Genomic DNA, 15,870 nt, shown 5'->3' on the forward strand with positions numbered 1-15,870 from the left:
TTTATAGTTGGGCAGTCTGTGTGAAAAAATTGGTAATCAGGATTGGAATTAAAGTCCAAATATTATCGCAGTTTTCCGTAAGTCACCCTTTATATTTTTTAGCAGATTAGTACTACTTTGTGCGATTTTGTTCTGGTTTGTGGTAAGCTCCTTCCATCATAAAATATATTCTTTATTTTAGGTATCTATCTTCTGGATTTAATCTACATTGATTCTGCATATCCTGCCTCAGGCAGCATCATGGAAAATGAACAAAGATCCAATCAGATGAACAATATTCTTCGAATAATTGCTGATTTACAAGTTTCCTGCAGCTACGGTTAGTACCCTTGTTGCTGGAATTGTGAAATCTTACCTCATTGAAATTTGGGTCTTATCAATGAGAAAACTCTAGAAACCAGACAAAGAACTACGAAGTTTCTCATTTTAATATCTTGAGCATCAAACATGTACTAGATCCTTTTATACATAAGTTTGATCTTCAAAAGCTGTTCAAACTAGATGTTACTATTTTGGTATTATAGCTGAGGAAACTGAGGCTCTGAAAACAGTTTAGTTACTTGTCCACAATCTCATGTCTAGTGAGTGGCAGAGCCCAGGTCTTTCTGGCTTCTGGCTCATTCGTTCACTCATGAAGAACTTTCTGGGCAGCTCTCCTCCAAGCAGATTCAGGGATCAGGCTTCTTTTGTCTGTGACTCTGCTGTCTCCCATGGCCTCAGAATCCTCCACTGGAGTCTGCATCTGGCTGGCAGATGCAGAAAGAAAGAGAGAACCATACAAGGGTGGGTTTTATGGGCCAGGCTTGCAAGCAGTACAGATCATTTTTGCCAACAGTGGCTAGGAAATATAATCTAGCTGTGGGCCTAGAAGGAGAAGGAAAATGATATGATAAGTGATTGGCCACACCCTTCTGCACGTGGCCAGATCCACAGTGTGCCCATGACTGGGTATGTAAGGGGGATGGAGAAAGTCACTGGAGTTGATGTCAGAATGCTGGATGGGCCATCCATGTGAGGATTGATTTCACCCGAGAAGATGGCAGACTTGGGTGTGTGGCACTTGACTGTGGGCCAAGTGCTCAGGTCTTCCAGGAATTAGCGCTGATGAGCAGGCAGCCAGTCAGCAGAAGTCAGCAGTGAAGGGGGCATGGCACATGGGTGATAGGGCTCTAGGCACCTGCCTCTGAAGAACAAGGTTTTCACGAGAGGGCAGAGGAGTAAAAGTCTTAAAGCACCAAAGAGGGGTGTAGGAAGGAACCCACTGTGCATAGAGTGTGAGAAATCCACAGCCTCCATTTGGGAATATCACAAGGAAGCCAGGGTAGGTTCACTGAAGCAAGAGCGCTGCTCACAAGCCCCTCCACAAGCATCCCCAGGCAAGGTGGGGGTTCTCATACTTCAGAGCAGCTTTTCTCTGACAAAAGGAGTGGGAGGCACCTGAATTCCCAGTACAGGTCTCACCTGGCCCGGGCCCGTTCTACCACAAATACACTGACACCTCTTGTCCCGCTGGACAGCAGAGCAACCACAGACATGGGCTTCGGGGTCAGATGGACTCGGGTTCCTATTCCAGCTCTGTCTCTCGAAAAATCATTTTCTCCCCTTGAAGGTTTTCTCGGGAATGAAAATGGGGAGGTGATTCATGCAGAGCCCTTAGCACGGTCCCTGACATTTCATGAGAGCCCAGCAAATGCTGTCTTACCATTGTTGACCTTCACCTGCGTCATCTCCACCATCAGCTTTGTAATACAGGTGCCACCCTCACTTCAGAGAGAGAACACTGAGGCTTCAGAGAAAAAAAATGATCTGCTCAGAATTTTGCTGTGAAGGCCCAGAGCCATTGGGTGTTCCTGCTGCACCTGGATGCACCTTCCCAGAAAGCGAGGGTCCTCCCCACCCTCTTTTCTGCTCCTCTTCACAGCCTCCTCTACTCCCTCCACCTCTGCTCTTGGCTTGTTCTGTCCCACCCAGTGGCCTTCTCAGAAGGAGTGCAGTGACTGTGAAGATCTGCAGAGAGCAGCTGACACCAGTCACTCCAGAGACAGGCAGCACCATGTGGCAGAAGCCTTCCATCGCTTGGAGTCCAAACCCAGGTTGCCACAGTTTCCTCCTCTGTGCAATGGGTATATTGTTTCTCCCACATGAGGCAATTGTGAAGGTTAACAAAGATGACTCGTATAAAATTACCTGTTGCAGAGCTTGCCATAGGCATGTTTTAGGTGCCTTGGCACCTCCCTTTCTTCCTAGGATGCAACAGCTCCAGTCTTGGGCCAGCTTCTGGGTTGGGCCTCCATACCTGGCTGGACAGGGTCTGTTCATTCATTCTTGCATTCATGTCACACAGCAGGTGGGTAGGTATGGGAGGCTTGCTCAGTTACCCCAGTGGAAACCTGTTTTAGGGCACAGACACCTACCTTTGGTCTGTTCTGGAGGCCAGGGAGCCAGCCATCTTTACCCAGCCCCTGATCTCTGAGTGGAGGTGCAGCTCCTCCTTCCTGACTGAAAAACCATGGTGACCTCAAAGTATGGTGACTAAGGCCCAGCCATCTGGGGGGCACTCCTTGAGGGCAGAACCGAGGCCTGATGAGCCCTCTGTTCCAGTGCCCAACACAGGGCCAGTCCCCAAAGAGCATCAGCAACTGCTGGAAGAGTGAATGAATCTCCGTGTCCCAGGAGCATCTAAAGTCAGTGATTTCCATACTTCTCATTTGGGGGCCTAAAGATGGTGAGAGTCTGAAGTCTGGATTTTGTCCACCTTTTGCAGATCACCTCACCACCTTGCCGCATGTGCAGAAGTACCTGAAGTCCGTACGCTACATTGAAGAGCTCCAGAAGTTTGTGGAAGATGACAACTACAAGTAAGTCTCCACCTACTCCTGTGTCAGTTAGGCCCCCCAGCCCCACTTTTGTCCTTAGCACTCAGGTCCCTGCAAGTAGATTTATCAAAGTCCACTGCAGTAGCGCCCATGCCCCAACACACACTAGCACATGTGTGCAGTGTGATCTCCGACCTCACAGACCCCGCAGTGCTGATGTCTGAACAGCTCTCATACTCACCTCTGCCCCATCCTCACAGCCCCCCCGCCACGTTCAGAGGAAGGTGTTGTGTTAACTTCTCAGTGTGGCTTTCCCATATGGTGTGGATAATATGAACTTGGACTCCACGCTGTGAATAGCACAGGCTTGGTACTCTGGTTCTCACAAGTGACTCCATCACCCACAGTGCTGGGTGGCAAGGCAGCTTCTAGCCATATCTCCATACCAGCAGACAGTTCTCCAAGAGTCTGTTTCATGGATGAGACAGTTCCTTATGACTCTTAGCTCTCTACACGATTCAAGGCCCTACCTCCTTCCCTGTACAGCCCCTGTAGAGTAGATCCAGTTCTCATAAGAACCCCATGGGCCCTCTGGCCTCATCTTCTACTAACCCTGCTGTGGCTTTCAGCTCTTTCTTCATTTGTGGCATCTGGGAATGTATCCAGCATTTCTATGTATTTGGAGGGAAAAGAAGGATTTTTCGTGTTAACTCTTGTCTGCAATACTGCTTGTAAGTCCTCCTGGCTCATTTTCAGCTTGAGATCAACTAAGAACCTCAGTACTTTTTCATATGACTTGATATTAAGGCAAGCCCCAGCCATCTTATAATCAGTCATTTACCACTTAAATGTCAATTTCACATTCACAGATGGTCCGCGACCTGGGATGGTTCAACTTAATGATTTTTCAACTTTACAGTGGTGCCAAAGCAACACACATTCAGTAGAAATTTTACTTTGAGTACTCATACAGCCATTCTGTTTTTCACTTTCAGTATGGTATTTAATAAATGCCATAAGATATTCAATACTTCATTATAAAATAGGCTTTGTGTTAGATGATTTTACCAAACTGTAGGCTAATGTAAGTGTTCTGAGCACATTTAAGGTAGGCCAGACTAAGCTATGCTGTTTGGTAGGTTAAGTGTATTAAATGCATTTTTGACTTGTAATATTTTCAACCTATGATGGGTTTAGTAGGATGTGTCCGCATTGTAAGTTAAGGAGCATATGTATTCTTTTAAATCTTATCTTATGGTTGCTTCCAATATGCCATGATTCCTTGGAATCTTGTTATCCAGTATATTTTTTATGTCTTCCAGTTTTGTTTCTGTTAATTTGATTAGCCAGATTACATGGTCCTCATCTAAGTTAGTGAAAACTATAGAGAACTGTGGCTACAGAGACAACCACCACATTACCCATAATTCACTCACCAGGAAAGATCCTAAGGGGAACGGATGTTCAAGCAGTGCCCTACCTGGTCAGCTCTACAGGAGCATCTGCAGCCTTGTTTGTGAACCAGAGTCACCTGGGAAACTCTCTAACCATCCAGATGTCTGGGTGGGACCTGAAAAGTTGTATTTTTTCAAAGCTCCCAGGGTGGTTCTAATGATCTTTCGGAACATAGACATAATGCTTTTAGTTGTCTTATATAATCATTTGTTAAAATATAATATGAAATTGTGATCTGTTACATAATAGTAACAACAATAGATGAAAGCCACAGATTACCATTAAAATTACGTTCACCACAAATCAAGCTCATTTTATTTATTTACAAAGCATTTGCTGTTCCTGAAAAGAGTGCCCTGTCAGTACAAAATTATTCCCACTTAGTTTCTGGGATATTTCCCATTTAGGCACCAGCATTATGATAAAGGAGACAGTGGTTTTTCATTAACACTAACATGCTTTAGAGAGAAAAAATGGCCTATAAATACTTCTAACCATGAGATAATCTTTGGACAAGCTGCAAATCATGAGTAATTACTCCTTCTATTCTGAAGAACTTTGAACACCCCAGCACCTGATGCTAAACAACAATCAGCCTGGGTTTTTACAGAGGCTCTTTGTTGTGGTCAAAGTTGACAAACCCAGGGAGGAAGCCTGCATTCTTATCCCCGGCCCTCAGACCATCAAGGGAGCTCCTTCCCAGGGAGGTTCTGGCTCCAAGTGGCAAGAGATGGGCAGAGCCTGTGATTCTGCTTGAGGACCCACACTCTGTGGCTCAACTCACACCTGGAGGCTAGCTCCTCACCCACAAGGATGCAATGGCTTAGTTATTGCATTAGTGACATTGCATTGCTGACATCCTGCCCCATCTGCTTTGGAGATATTATGCCAAGAGGTTCAACTGGTGCTTTACTTCCCACAGCCTTTATTCTATTTTATTGTATTTAAGAAAAATTACCCAATTTCCCATTACCTAGAAAGCATGGCCGTTAGCATTAAGTGAACATACTTTTGGACATTTTTCTAGGCATAGAAAATTTATATATATATATATATATGTAGGGAAGGATGGATAGATGGATGGATGCAAGGATAGAATATTAAAATTGGATTATACCACACTGGCTATTTTTAATTTAAAATACTAACTTTAATTTCATTTTAATTTAACCAGAGAAAAACTAAAATAAAATGTGAAAAAAAAAATGCTGCTCTTTAAATAAATATTTATTTACCAAAAGAGAGATTATTTTCTAAAAGAGGCTTCTAAGATTAATAAAAGAGGACTGGGCATGGTGGCTTACGCCTGTAATCTCAGCTCTCTGGGAGGCTGAGGACGGCAGATCATCTGAGGTCAGGAGCTCAAGACCAGCCTGACCAACATGATGAAACCCCATCTCTACTAAAAATACAAAAATTAGTCGGGTGTGGTGGGGTATGCCTGTAGTCATAGCTACTTGGGAGGCTGAGGCAGGAGAATCGCTTGAACCTGGGAGGTGGAGGTTGCAGTGAGCCGAGATCATGCCACCGCACTCCAGCCTGGATGACAGAGCAAGACTCCATCTCAAAACAAACAAACAAACAAAAAACATTAATAAAAGAGGTCAGGAAAAACATTAGGAGGCTTGAGTCAGTAAGTTTAATTTCAACTAGGTTTACATTGTGAATAGTGTCAGCCGACTCTGGTTATGAAAGATGAGAATTAGCCCTTTCCCCCTTCCTTCACCTCCACTTCACCAGCTTCCGACCTTTTCGGTTATAGTATTATTACAACATAGTCCAAGTCTATAACATAAACATGATATTCAGGAATCATAATTCCCACTGTTTAGTATTTTTAAACAAATTCAGTTTTTACCACCTGTTGTTTCTCCACAGCTTCTCCATTCCTGGAGTCTTTATTTTAATCTGTCCCTTATTTAGCTGCATTTCTTCAGGAAGTAGGTCCCCCTACGCTACTCCACCAAAACGATAAAAGTGCTCACAGGCCTGCATGCCCGGCTTTCCCTCAGGGAAATGCCTGCATTGGACTGGGCCTGGCCTTGCCAGCTGCCCTCCTTTGCATTTCTCCCTCAGTGCTGCAGGCCGAGTGCTGTTGACTTCTGGCTTTAGGTGTTGTAGAGAATGAGCCCATCTGACTTTTTCTTTCCTCTTGTTAGGGGACTTGTCTGCCTGGTAGGTGAAGAACTCCTTGAAGTTCAAAAGCTTAATAAGACAATGCCTCAGAGTAGAGGGTTTTCTACCAGATTTCTACAGACCATGGTGTTGTCTTTCTTCATGGCAGAAGAACTCCTTTTGTTTGTATCTTTGACTACTTCTGTGCTATTTCATGGCTTCTCTCCTCCAGGGATTCCAGGAATCCCTGTGTTGGATGCTCTGCCCAGCATATCCATTCACTTCTTTCTAACAGCGGCAGTCTCCACCTTGTTCATCTGCTGTCACTGGAGTGGTCTATTTCTACTTAGGTATTTGTTTGGCACTCTCTTATTTCAGTCCTGGATTTGTTCCCCCTAGGTCTTCAATCTCCTTTTTCATCTCATTCCTTTGTTTTAGCATCTTATTTTCTAGGTTTTGTTTTACTTGTGTTGTTAATAAGTTGTTCCACTGCTCCAAGCACTTGAGGGGATTTCCTCTGCTCCTTGAGCTGCCTTCTCAGTTGGGCCATTGGGCAGTGTTCGCCTGTTCTCTTTCCTTCTTTGGTAAGAGGATGTTGGCTGTATTGCCATACCATTTCTTTTCTTATTGCTCCCATTTGAGAGGCTCTGTCTGGATGTTCCATGGCTCTGATATGAGGGTGGCGGAGATTTCTGGCCATCCTCCTATGTGTGTAAGAGGGGCTGGTTTTCCCTTACTGCTAGCTGGGAGGTCCAAGGATTTTAGTTTTTCTTCTCTTCTGTAACCTGGGGGAGTAGAAGACTCAGGTTCTGTGGAGGCAATAAGCAAGAAGTCTGTTTCACATATGTGAGTTCTGGCAAAAGGCCTATGCTGGAGTTTCCACCTCATTGGGAAGCCGTATCCCATTCCAGAAAGAGATACCCTCAGGTTTCACATCATGCCCCATGGAGGCTTCGTTTCCATCAGAGGATCTTCCATGCTTTCCACCTATTTCCTCAGCATCTGGTGCCATTCAGAAGAGGAAACAATAAGGACCCCCACTCAGACCCAGTGAGACCTCTCAGTGGGCTTGACAAGAGCCATGCCATGATACAACTCTTGGTCCAATTTCAGAATTCTCTTTTTCTTTCCTTGACTGTAATTCTTTGTGTTCATGGCTTTAAATTATGTGCCTTCCCTTGTTTAGTTGCACCTGGTGAGTTCTTTTACTCGTAAGCTTTTATAATTTTTTGTTGGTTTTGGGAGGAGAGGAAGAGCCTGGCATATAGTTTCACTCTGTCATTTTCACCCAGAAGTTCTTAATTGGTGCTTAAAAAATATAGAAGTGCCAGTCCTCATAGCATGTCCAATGCCTTGTCCTTTTTTAAGGGCAGCTGATGACACATAGTGCAGTGTAATGATTAAACACTCCAGTTCGGAGGCCCCGTGCAGTGGCTTATACCTATAATCCCAGCACTTTGGGAGGCCAAGGCGGACTGGTTACTTGAGCTCAGGAGTTTGAGACCAGCCTGGCCAACATGGTGAAACCCCGTCTCTACTAAAAATACAAAAATTAGCCAGATGTGGTTACAAACATCTGTAATCCTAGCTACTCAGGAGGCTGAGGCACAAGAATCGCATGAACCTGGGAGGCAGAGGTTGTAGTGAGCTGAGATCCTGCCAATGCACACCAGCCTGGACAACAGAACGAGACTGTATCACAAAAAAAAAAAAAAGAAAGAAAAAAAAAAAAAACAAAACTAACTCTGGTTCAGAGGAGTTAGACAGTCCTGGGTTTGATCCCCTACTTTGCCACTTGCTAATCCTATGAATTTGGGGAAGCTGCTTAACCTCACCACTTCTCAGTTTCCTCATCTAGAAAATGTACTGGTTCAGAGTGAATACATCTGTACTCAATAGACAGTAGGCCACACTTAACTCCTTTTTACGTTGTCTTTCTTAATGATTGTTTCTTAGCCATGGAAACCCCTGGAGACCTCAGAGGGAAATGGCTATGATCTGGAGCAGATCTCATGGTTTTCCTGGCTCCTGTGACAATAGTAGCCATTTCCAGCCCCAAACAGGTTCCCATGTGGTAAACCAGAACCCGTCTGATCTTATGAAAATCTTTGTTTTCAGATTGTCGCTCAGAATCGAACCAGGAAGCAGCTCTCCAAGACTAGTCTCTTCCAAGGAAGATCTTGCAGGTATCGTAGCTACCTCGAGTGGGAGCAAACCCACTAATAGCCTAATTGTGGCTGCCAGAGTTGGCCTTGACTGGGGAGCCCAAGGGCAAGTCAAGTTTGCAGCTTAGCAGACTCAGCTATCCCTGTTCATAGCCCTCCTGCACCAACCTGCCCAGGCTCCTGATCATGTGGGACTTCTGTGGTTCCCCTTTGTACTGGGCTCCCTGGAAGAGCCTGGGTGTTAGAGCCTGGGCCTGAACAGCCTCAAGAGAGGCAGGATCAGAGCCCCAAGTTGGGAGCACACACAAGGTAGAGAAAACACTAGCAACTTCTCCAGGCTCTCTGGACCCTTAGCGGGGCTGCTGCTCAAGCTTGGTTTTATGTGCCCTGGAGGTGGGTATGGAGGATGCCCAAGGTATTTGGTGCCACCAGATACAAGTGGCTCATCAGACTTGTGAAACACACACACACACACACACACAGTCATCAGACTTGTGACACACACACACACACACACACACACACACACACACACTCCCGTAGTGATTTGAGCCCAGGCTTTGCAGTCAAGCCCAAGCTCCGCTGTTACCTGGCTTTGTTGCTTTACCTCTAATCTTTAGTGGCCTCATCCACAGAATGAAGGCCATATGAGGACTCACCTTCTCAGGTTATTGTGATGCCTGGGTAAGCTCATGCCTGCCTGTAAAGTGCTCTGCTCATACTGACATGGTGAAAACACGCTCAGTGTTGGCTGCTTTGTCGTTATTATTTAATGGTTACCTCTTACCCATATTCCAGCCAACTCAGTGACAGGAGCTGCCCAGGGGGAGTTCTGAGGGGTCGGGGTCGAAGGGAATCCAAAAGCACTTCATCCCCCTGGTTTGAGCTCTAGGTCGTACCACCCTGGGTTCTAGGCCATTGCTGTCTTGGGCAAGGGACTTAACCCTTTTGGGCCTCGTTTTCTTTTTCACCTGTAAAATGGGATGATGAAACCTTCCTGCCAAGAATGTTGGAATGTCAAAAACAAAATACTATTTGGAAGGCACTCAAGAGTCTGACATGCAGTATTTGTAAGAGGGTGGCTGCTGCAGGCTGCTGGGGGCCACACTTCCCCTAGCCCATTGACCTGCTCAAGCCACTCTCCCCACTTGCTAGTGCCAAGCCAACCTCTGTGACAGCTCCTAGTGGGCACAGAGCCACAGAGCCCATAGGGCCGTAGCAGCCTCATGAGCCCTACCCAGTAAGGCTCTGCCCTGATTCCCGGGGGGACTCCGGGCTGCTTGCCTTTTCCAGCCTCTCCTGGCTCCAATGTGCGAGCTGGACCTTGCCTCTAGCACCCCTGGGGGCCTCTGGTAACTTAGAGGGACATGCTGGTTGATTCTCAGAGCCTTTGGAAATGCTGTTATCTATACCTCAAGACAGTCCTAGTGGAAGCTTGATTTTCACATGGTTTCCATGAGCCCAATATTAAAATATTTCTTGCAGTCTTCCAAATTCATTGCCTTCCATATGTGGCAGATTACCTCCAGCAAGGTGGCCAGAAGGAAAGCTCCTGGTGCTGGTCTTATCTCTACCTTATCATCTCTGCCGTTCTAGAACACCTTCCCCCTCTCAGTCAGCATTGTTCCTTTCAGGTGCTCAGTCACCTACACCTGACCTGTGGCAGGGGAGGAGGAGGGAGCAGGGCAGGGTTCCTATCAGAAGATTGTAGGAGACAGCAGCAAAATCCTAATGCAGTTGTTTAGGGCTACAGAAGGAACTCTAGCGAAGACCAGCCTATTGCTTCTGGAGATAGTGCCAGAATTCTGGAGCAGAGTGAAAGTGGTGGTCTGTCCTTCTGAGTCCCCTCCAAATTAGTGTGAATAAGAGGCCTGTTTAGCCTTTGCAGCCGCTTCAATTCAAAGCCTTAACAGGATGAGCCACATCCCTGGACTTTTCTAAATGCCAAGAAGTCTCCATGCCACACTTGCTGCCCTCGCTGTTTTAAGGCAGATGGAATACTCATCTCCAAGTGCCCCTTCCTGCTGCCTGATTCCATGCTGGAGCCACTGAGCAGAGAGAGATGGGAGGGCCTAGGGTCATGGCACAGGGATGGTGTTCGCCTTGGCGTGAGCTACCTCTGCCTCTCCCTAGTGGCTCTGTCCATCCACAGCCCAAACTCTAGCCTCACTTCTGCCTGAGAGTAGCAAAGCCTCTGTAAAGTTCTCGTCCCCAGGCCCTTCACTCGAGCCTTAGACATTATTCCACTAGTGGTCTGTTCCTCATCCTGTTAGGCTCAGGGTGGTCTTTATTTTAGCTCTTTGCTTCTTTATGGCACTCACCACAACTTGTCATTATTCTCTGTCTGGTCACTGGGCCCAAATCATTCCTGGTTGGATCTTCACCACCTGGTATTATGCCTGCCCTTTGTAAATGCTCAAATTTTGTAGGGTTTTTGGAGGAGAGGATAAATGGGTGAGTGGGTAGGTGGATGAGGAGCCAGGATGCAGCTCTGGGTGGGCTTCTGGCCTACATTGGCCCAAGCATGGAGGGGGTCCTGTTGCTGCAGCCTCATGACTGAGTCTCAGAGGGCCCCCTCCTCCCTGGTGCCTCCACCCTTACCTCCAGCCCAGGCCCTGATCTGCCAGCCTGGCCCTCCCTAGCACCAGCCATTCAACACACCTGCAGGCTGCTTCCTGCCAGGACGATGGCAACAGAGGCTTCCCCTCCTGACCCAATTGGTCCCTTCACTTCACCAACATCTGCACCACTATCTCCTCCCTGAGGCTCTGCCTCAGCCTCAGCCCCCAGCCCAGGTCTGTGCTGAGCAACACTGACTCCCCTTGCTAGGGTTAGGGAAGAGACCAGGGGGTTGCAGACCTGGAGCAGGCTCAGAAAACTAAAAGTGTGAATTAGGGACCTCAAGAATGGAGTCACTCACTGGGTCCTGGTGCAGGAGACACTGCCTTTCCTGGTCTCTTTTGACCCCTGGCTGTCCTGGAACTCAGCCGGGGAGCCAGGAGCCAGCCCTGGCCCAGCCTCCTCAGATACAGCCAGACTCTCCTTTCCCACCATCTACCCGTACCTCTGCTTGGCTCTGTTGTTTATTAGCCATGTGAGCCAAAAACCAGCAAGCCAGCTACCCTTCCAGCATCAGAGCCCTGGCAGGGGACAGAATGGACCCCAGATGGTTCACATGAAGAAACTTTAATGAACAGAACCAATAAGCATGGCGCAGGACCCATGGGGCGGCCCAGCATCCTGGGGAGGATGGGGTCCTAGGCTGAAGGGCATGGGGAAGAAGTGTTAACAACCCCAGGGATGGCTGAGTTCTGGAGGATGGTTGGCTGTGCAGGGTCTGTGGGCAGGGAGGGGGAAGCAGGAAGGGAGCAGAGAGAAATCCCTGACCTCTCTCTCCCCTAACCCCCAGGCTGCTGCCAGAGCCTTTCACTGGCCAAACCCGATAGGAAGCTGGGGACAAGGGGTCCAGGAGATGTATCTCAAGGGACAGCCTTCCCTCACCAGAAGTGGCAAGTGGGCAGGACAAAGAATACCACTGAATTGTGCAAACAGACCACCCAGGATACTCAGAAGCCTCAGTGTCTCCATCTGTAAAGTGGGCATAAAATCTCCCTCCTTCATAGGGCTGTGTTGTTAGCACAGTGCCCAACACAGAACACACATTAGGTGGAACTTTATCATGGTGATATGATTATCATAATTGTCGACCTCGTGATTCTGCCTCCATCACTGAATCAGCCGGCAGCTTTTAGCTAAACATCACTGCCTCGGGGAAGCCTTCTCCCTACCATCACCCCCACCCCTGATCAGGTCAGGCCTCGTAATACCAGGCCCTCACAAACTGTGGGACAAATCTGCCCCCTGTTTTCATATGGGCATAGCCACCCCCTGTTTGGTTGACATATTGCCTGTGGCTGCTGTCACACAGCAGTGGCAGAGTTGAGTGGTTGAAACAAAGACCCTGTGGCCTGCAGAGCCTGAATTATTTACTATCTGATTTTTACAGGCACACACTGACCCCGGCTCCTTCCCACAGCTAGCCCTCATGCCCTTCCGTGGCAGTTCCCTCTGCAGTAATGGCACGGTTATCTGTGTGCTTATTTGTCTGTGTCTGTCTTCCCCACCAGACTGAAAGCACCCTGAGCCCAGCACAGAAATCTCGGGGTCACCTGTCCTTACGCCGTCAGCCACAGCCTCCAAGCTGCCCACAGGGCCCTGTAGGCACCTGGTCCTCGGAGGCAGCTCCAGAGTGGGCCGACTGCTGACTCGGCACAGCCTTGGGAGAAGTGCTGATGCCGGCAGTTTTCCACAGCAGAGCGAGCCCCAGCTCGTAGGAGTGTTTTCAACCAATTTTCCAAATCCCTGGCTTCAACCCTGGAAGCAGGATGTAAAGGTTTTCATTGATCACCAGAGTGTCTAGGAGTGCCTGGAAGGCTTCAGACACACTCAGTGGTCCCAGCTTCCCACTATCAGCCTCAGAAGACAGAGCAGATGCTGCTGTACCTGTGGTGCAGCCCGGGGTCCTGGGGAGGGTGGGGCCAGAGGGGCAGCTCCAGGGAGGCCTTTCTGGACCTGGCAGTCAGACTGAGCTGCGTGGCAGGAGCCTGACCAGACTCAGGGACAGGAATGTGCCTCTTGCAGTCCCAGGAATTGGAGGAACACAGGCTCCTCAGGAGGGGGTTTAGACTCCAGCTTGGTGCTCTTTACAGTAGGCACACCCCCCTGCACCTGCCAAGGAGAGGCCCTAAGACATGCTCATTCATTCATTCACCCAAGACTTACAGGCCAAGGTCTTTCTATGAGCCAGGTGCCCAGTGAGAGAAGGCAAGAACATGCCCCCCAGAGCTCACATTTGAGTGGGGGAAACAGCCAGCAAAAGCTGCAAGGGGCAAGGACTGGCACGCTGAGGAGCCGAAAGGAGGCACTAGGTCCGAGACGAGCGTGGCCGGGCCCTCTTCTAGGCAGTGCCTGTGCCTGTACCCAGCCCACCTGTCCTCGCATTGACAGCGGCCCAGGTCTTGAGGCCCTCTGGGGCCTTGTTTCATATCTGAAGTGGTCTGTGGGCTGAGGTTGCCCTTTGTCTCTGTGGTGGCCTCTGCCCCCACAGAGAACTGCCCCCCACTTTCCACCCCTGCAGAATGACTGTGCGGGTAGTTCCACACCAACAGATAGGCTGTGAGAAAGGAAATGGAGAAACCTTTTCAGTTTCTGTGTCTGTGGAGAAAAAAAGGCAAGGAATGCCACGTTTTCGATTTTCCCTCCACATGTAATGTTTAGTTTCTATAAATGAACTAATATTTTCCTGGAGAGAAAAAAATCATAAAGAACGTTGACCCCCAGAGAGGGCAAGTAATGTTTGTGTGTACTTTGGAACTGGTGAAGACATTTCCAGATTTCGTTAGTCCCGCCTCCATGTGGCTTTACCAACTGACAGGTTTTCTTGGAAGATTCCTGGGCAGCCTGCGAGTCCAGGAAAATCTTCAGCCTTGGCCTCTGGTTTCTGCACTCTCACCATGAGGACTGCTCTCTGACACACCTGTGTGTCTCCCTACTGTATTGCCAGTTGGTAAAAACCACCTCTGGAGTCAGGCAGAGCTCAGTTCTGAGCTTGGCTACAGCAGTTCTTAGCTATAGGCCTTTAGGCCATTGGTTTGATCCTCCTAAGGCTGTTTTCTTATTGGAGAAATACAAATAGGAATCTTCACACAGACATACTTCACAGGGTCTCTGGGGGAGTCCCCTTAGCCCAGCGCCTGGCATACACTCACCTCTCAAGAGTGTTAGCTCGTGGCCTCCCAGGTAGGCTCTGGTGCTGTCCTGACATCGAGGAGTTGGTAGGGGACAGAAGTAGCTCCCACTGAGGCACTCACCAGCATACCAGTAGTGCTGTCACCTCATGAGCCACCCCAGAACCTAAGGACATGAAACAACCATTTTATTACATGCATAGACTCTGTGGGTCAGGAAGCTGAACAGGGCTGAGGCTGGAACTGGAGTTACCCAGAGCCATCTTCACTTATATGCTCAGTGCTTGCTGCCAGAGGAGGCTGGGGCTACAAGGAAGCTCGGAACACCTACCTGTGGCCTCCCCCTGTGGCCTGGGCCTCCTCACAGCATGGCAGCCTCACTATCAGCAGCCTCCTACAGGGCAGCTGGCTTTCACCCAGAGCAAATGGCCAAGGAGAGCAGGGTAGAGCCTGCATTACAGAGCCGTTATGAGCCAGCCTCAGAAGTCACACAGCCTTACTGCTGCCATACTCTGCCAGTCAGGGCAGTCATGAAGGCCTGCAGGTCCAAGGAGAGGGGACATAGACCCTACCACTGAATGGGAGCAGCATCAAAGACTTTGCAGACAGGTTTTAAAGCCAGCATCTCAGCTGTTCCACAGGAGGGAAACAGAGGCTCAAAGAGTTTCATAACAATAATAGCAGCTGACCTGCATTGAGCATGTACTCTCTGCCGAATACCATCACGAGTACTTCTCATGTGCTCACTCAGTGACTCTGACACATACATTATGAGAGGGGGCCATTATCATCCCCATTCAATAGATGAAGATGCAGGTGCCCACCCAGCATCATGCATTGAGGAAGTGCCAGAGCCAGTTGTCAAGCTCAAGGCTCTGGACCACCTCTGGGCTCTGTTCCACAGCTCCATGCATCCATATAGTGCAAGTAACCATGAAATTGGCATGTCCTCCTTGACTTTCCTACAGTCAATTTTGGGTCACACATTGTCCCCAGCTGGTCCTCAGAAGGCAACTTCCATGTAAGAATCAGAACGCCAAACCTCATCTAACATTAAATCTAATCTTGACTTAACCTAGCTGGGGTGCTGCAGGCCTGGCTGCTTGTGGGAAGAGAACAGGGGTATTTGGCCCTTCTCTCTCCCTAAGCCTTTCTCCATTTCTTTGGCCTGCAGGGACTGGGAGAGAGGATACAGTCATAACTGGAGCATAGGGTGATACGGGTTCGGAGGTTTGTCCCCTGCAAATCTCATCTTTAGGGGCCAGGCATGGTGGTTCATGCCTGTAATCATGGAACTTTGGGAGGCTGAAGCAGACCGATGGCTTGAGCCCAGAGTAGAGTTTGAGACTGGCCTAGGCAACATGGCATAACCCCATCTGTAAAAAACAAACAAACAAACAAATTAGCCAGGCGTGGTGACCTGCACCAAAGCTTCCTGAGGCCCTCGCCGGAAGCAGATACTGGCACCATAATTCCTTATAGCCTGTAGAACCATGAGCCAGTAAACCTTTCTTTCTTTCCCTTCCCTTCCCTTCCCTTCCCTTCCCTTCCCTTCCCTTCCCTTCCCTTCCC

General features: G+C 48.5%; 1 protein-coding gene across 16 annotated transcripts in view; it reads left to right on the forward strand.

Moving 5' to 3' along the window:
• The window catches only part of RALGPS1 (Ral GEF with PH domain and SH3 binding motif 1), a 377,570-nt gene that overhangs the window by 315,660 nt on the left and 46,040 nt on the right, over positions 1 to 15,870 (forward strand). For all 16 annotated transcript variants that reach the window (XM_032257277.1, XM_032257279.1, XM_032257274.1 and 13 more), the window contains 3 exons: positions 182 to 319; positions 2,765 to 2,858; positions 8,505 to 8,572. In XM_032257277.1, the coding sequence (XP_032113168.1) occupies positions 182 to 319; positions 2,765 to 2,858; positions 8,505 to 8,572 (300 nt within the window). The remainder of the gene's footprint in view (positions 1 to 181; positions 320 to 2,764; positions 2,859 to 8,504; positions 8,573 to 15,870) is intronic.

The sequence above is a fragment of the Sapajus apella genome, unplaced genomic scaffold, assembly GCF_009761245.1.
Source record: "Sapajus apella isolate SASKATOON/1434 unplaced genomic scaffold, GSC_monkey_1.0 scaffold97, whole genome shotgun sequence".
NCBI lineage: Eukaryota > Metazoa > Chordata > Mammalia > Primates > Cebidae > Sapajus > Sapajus apella.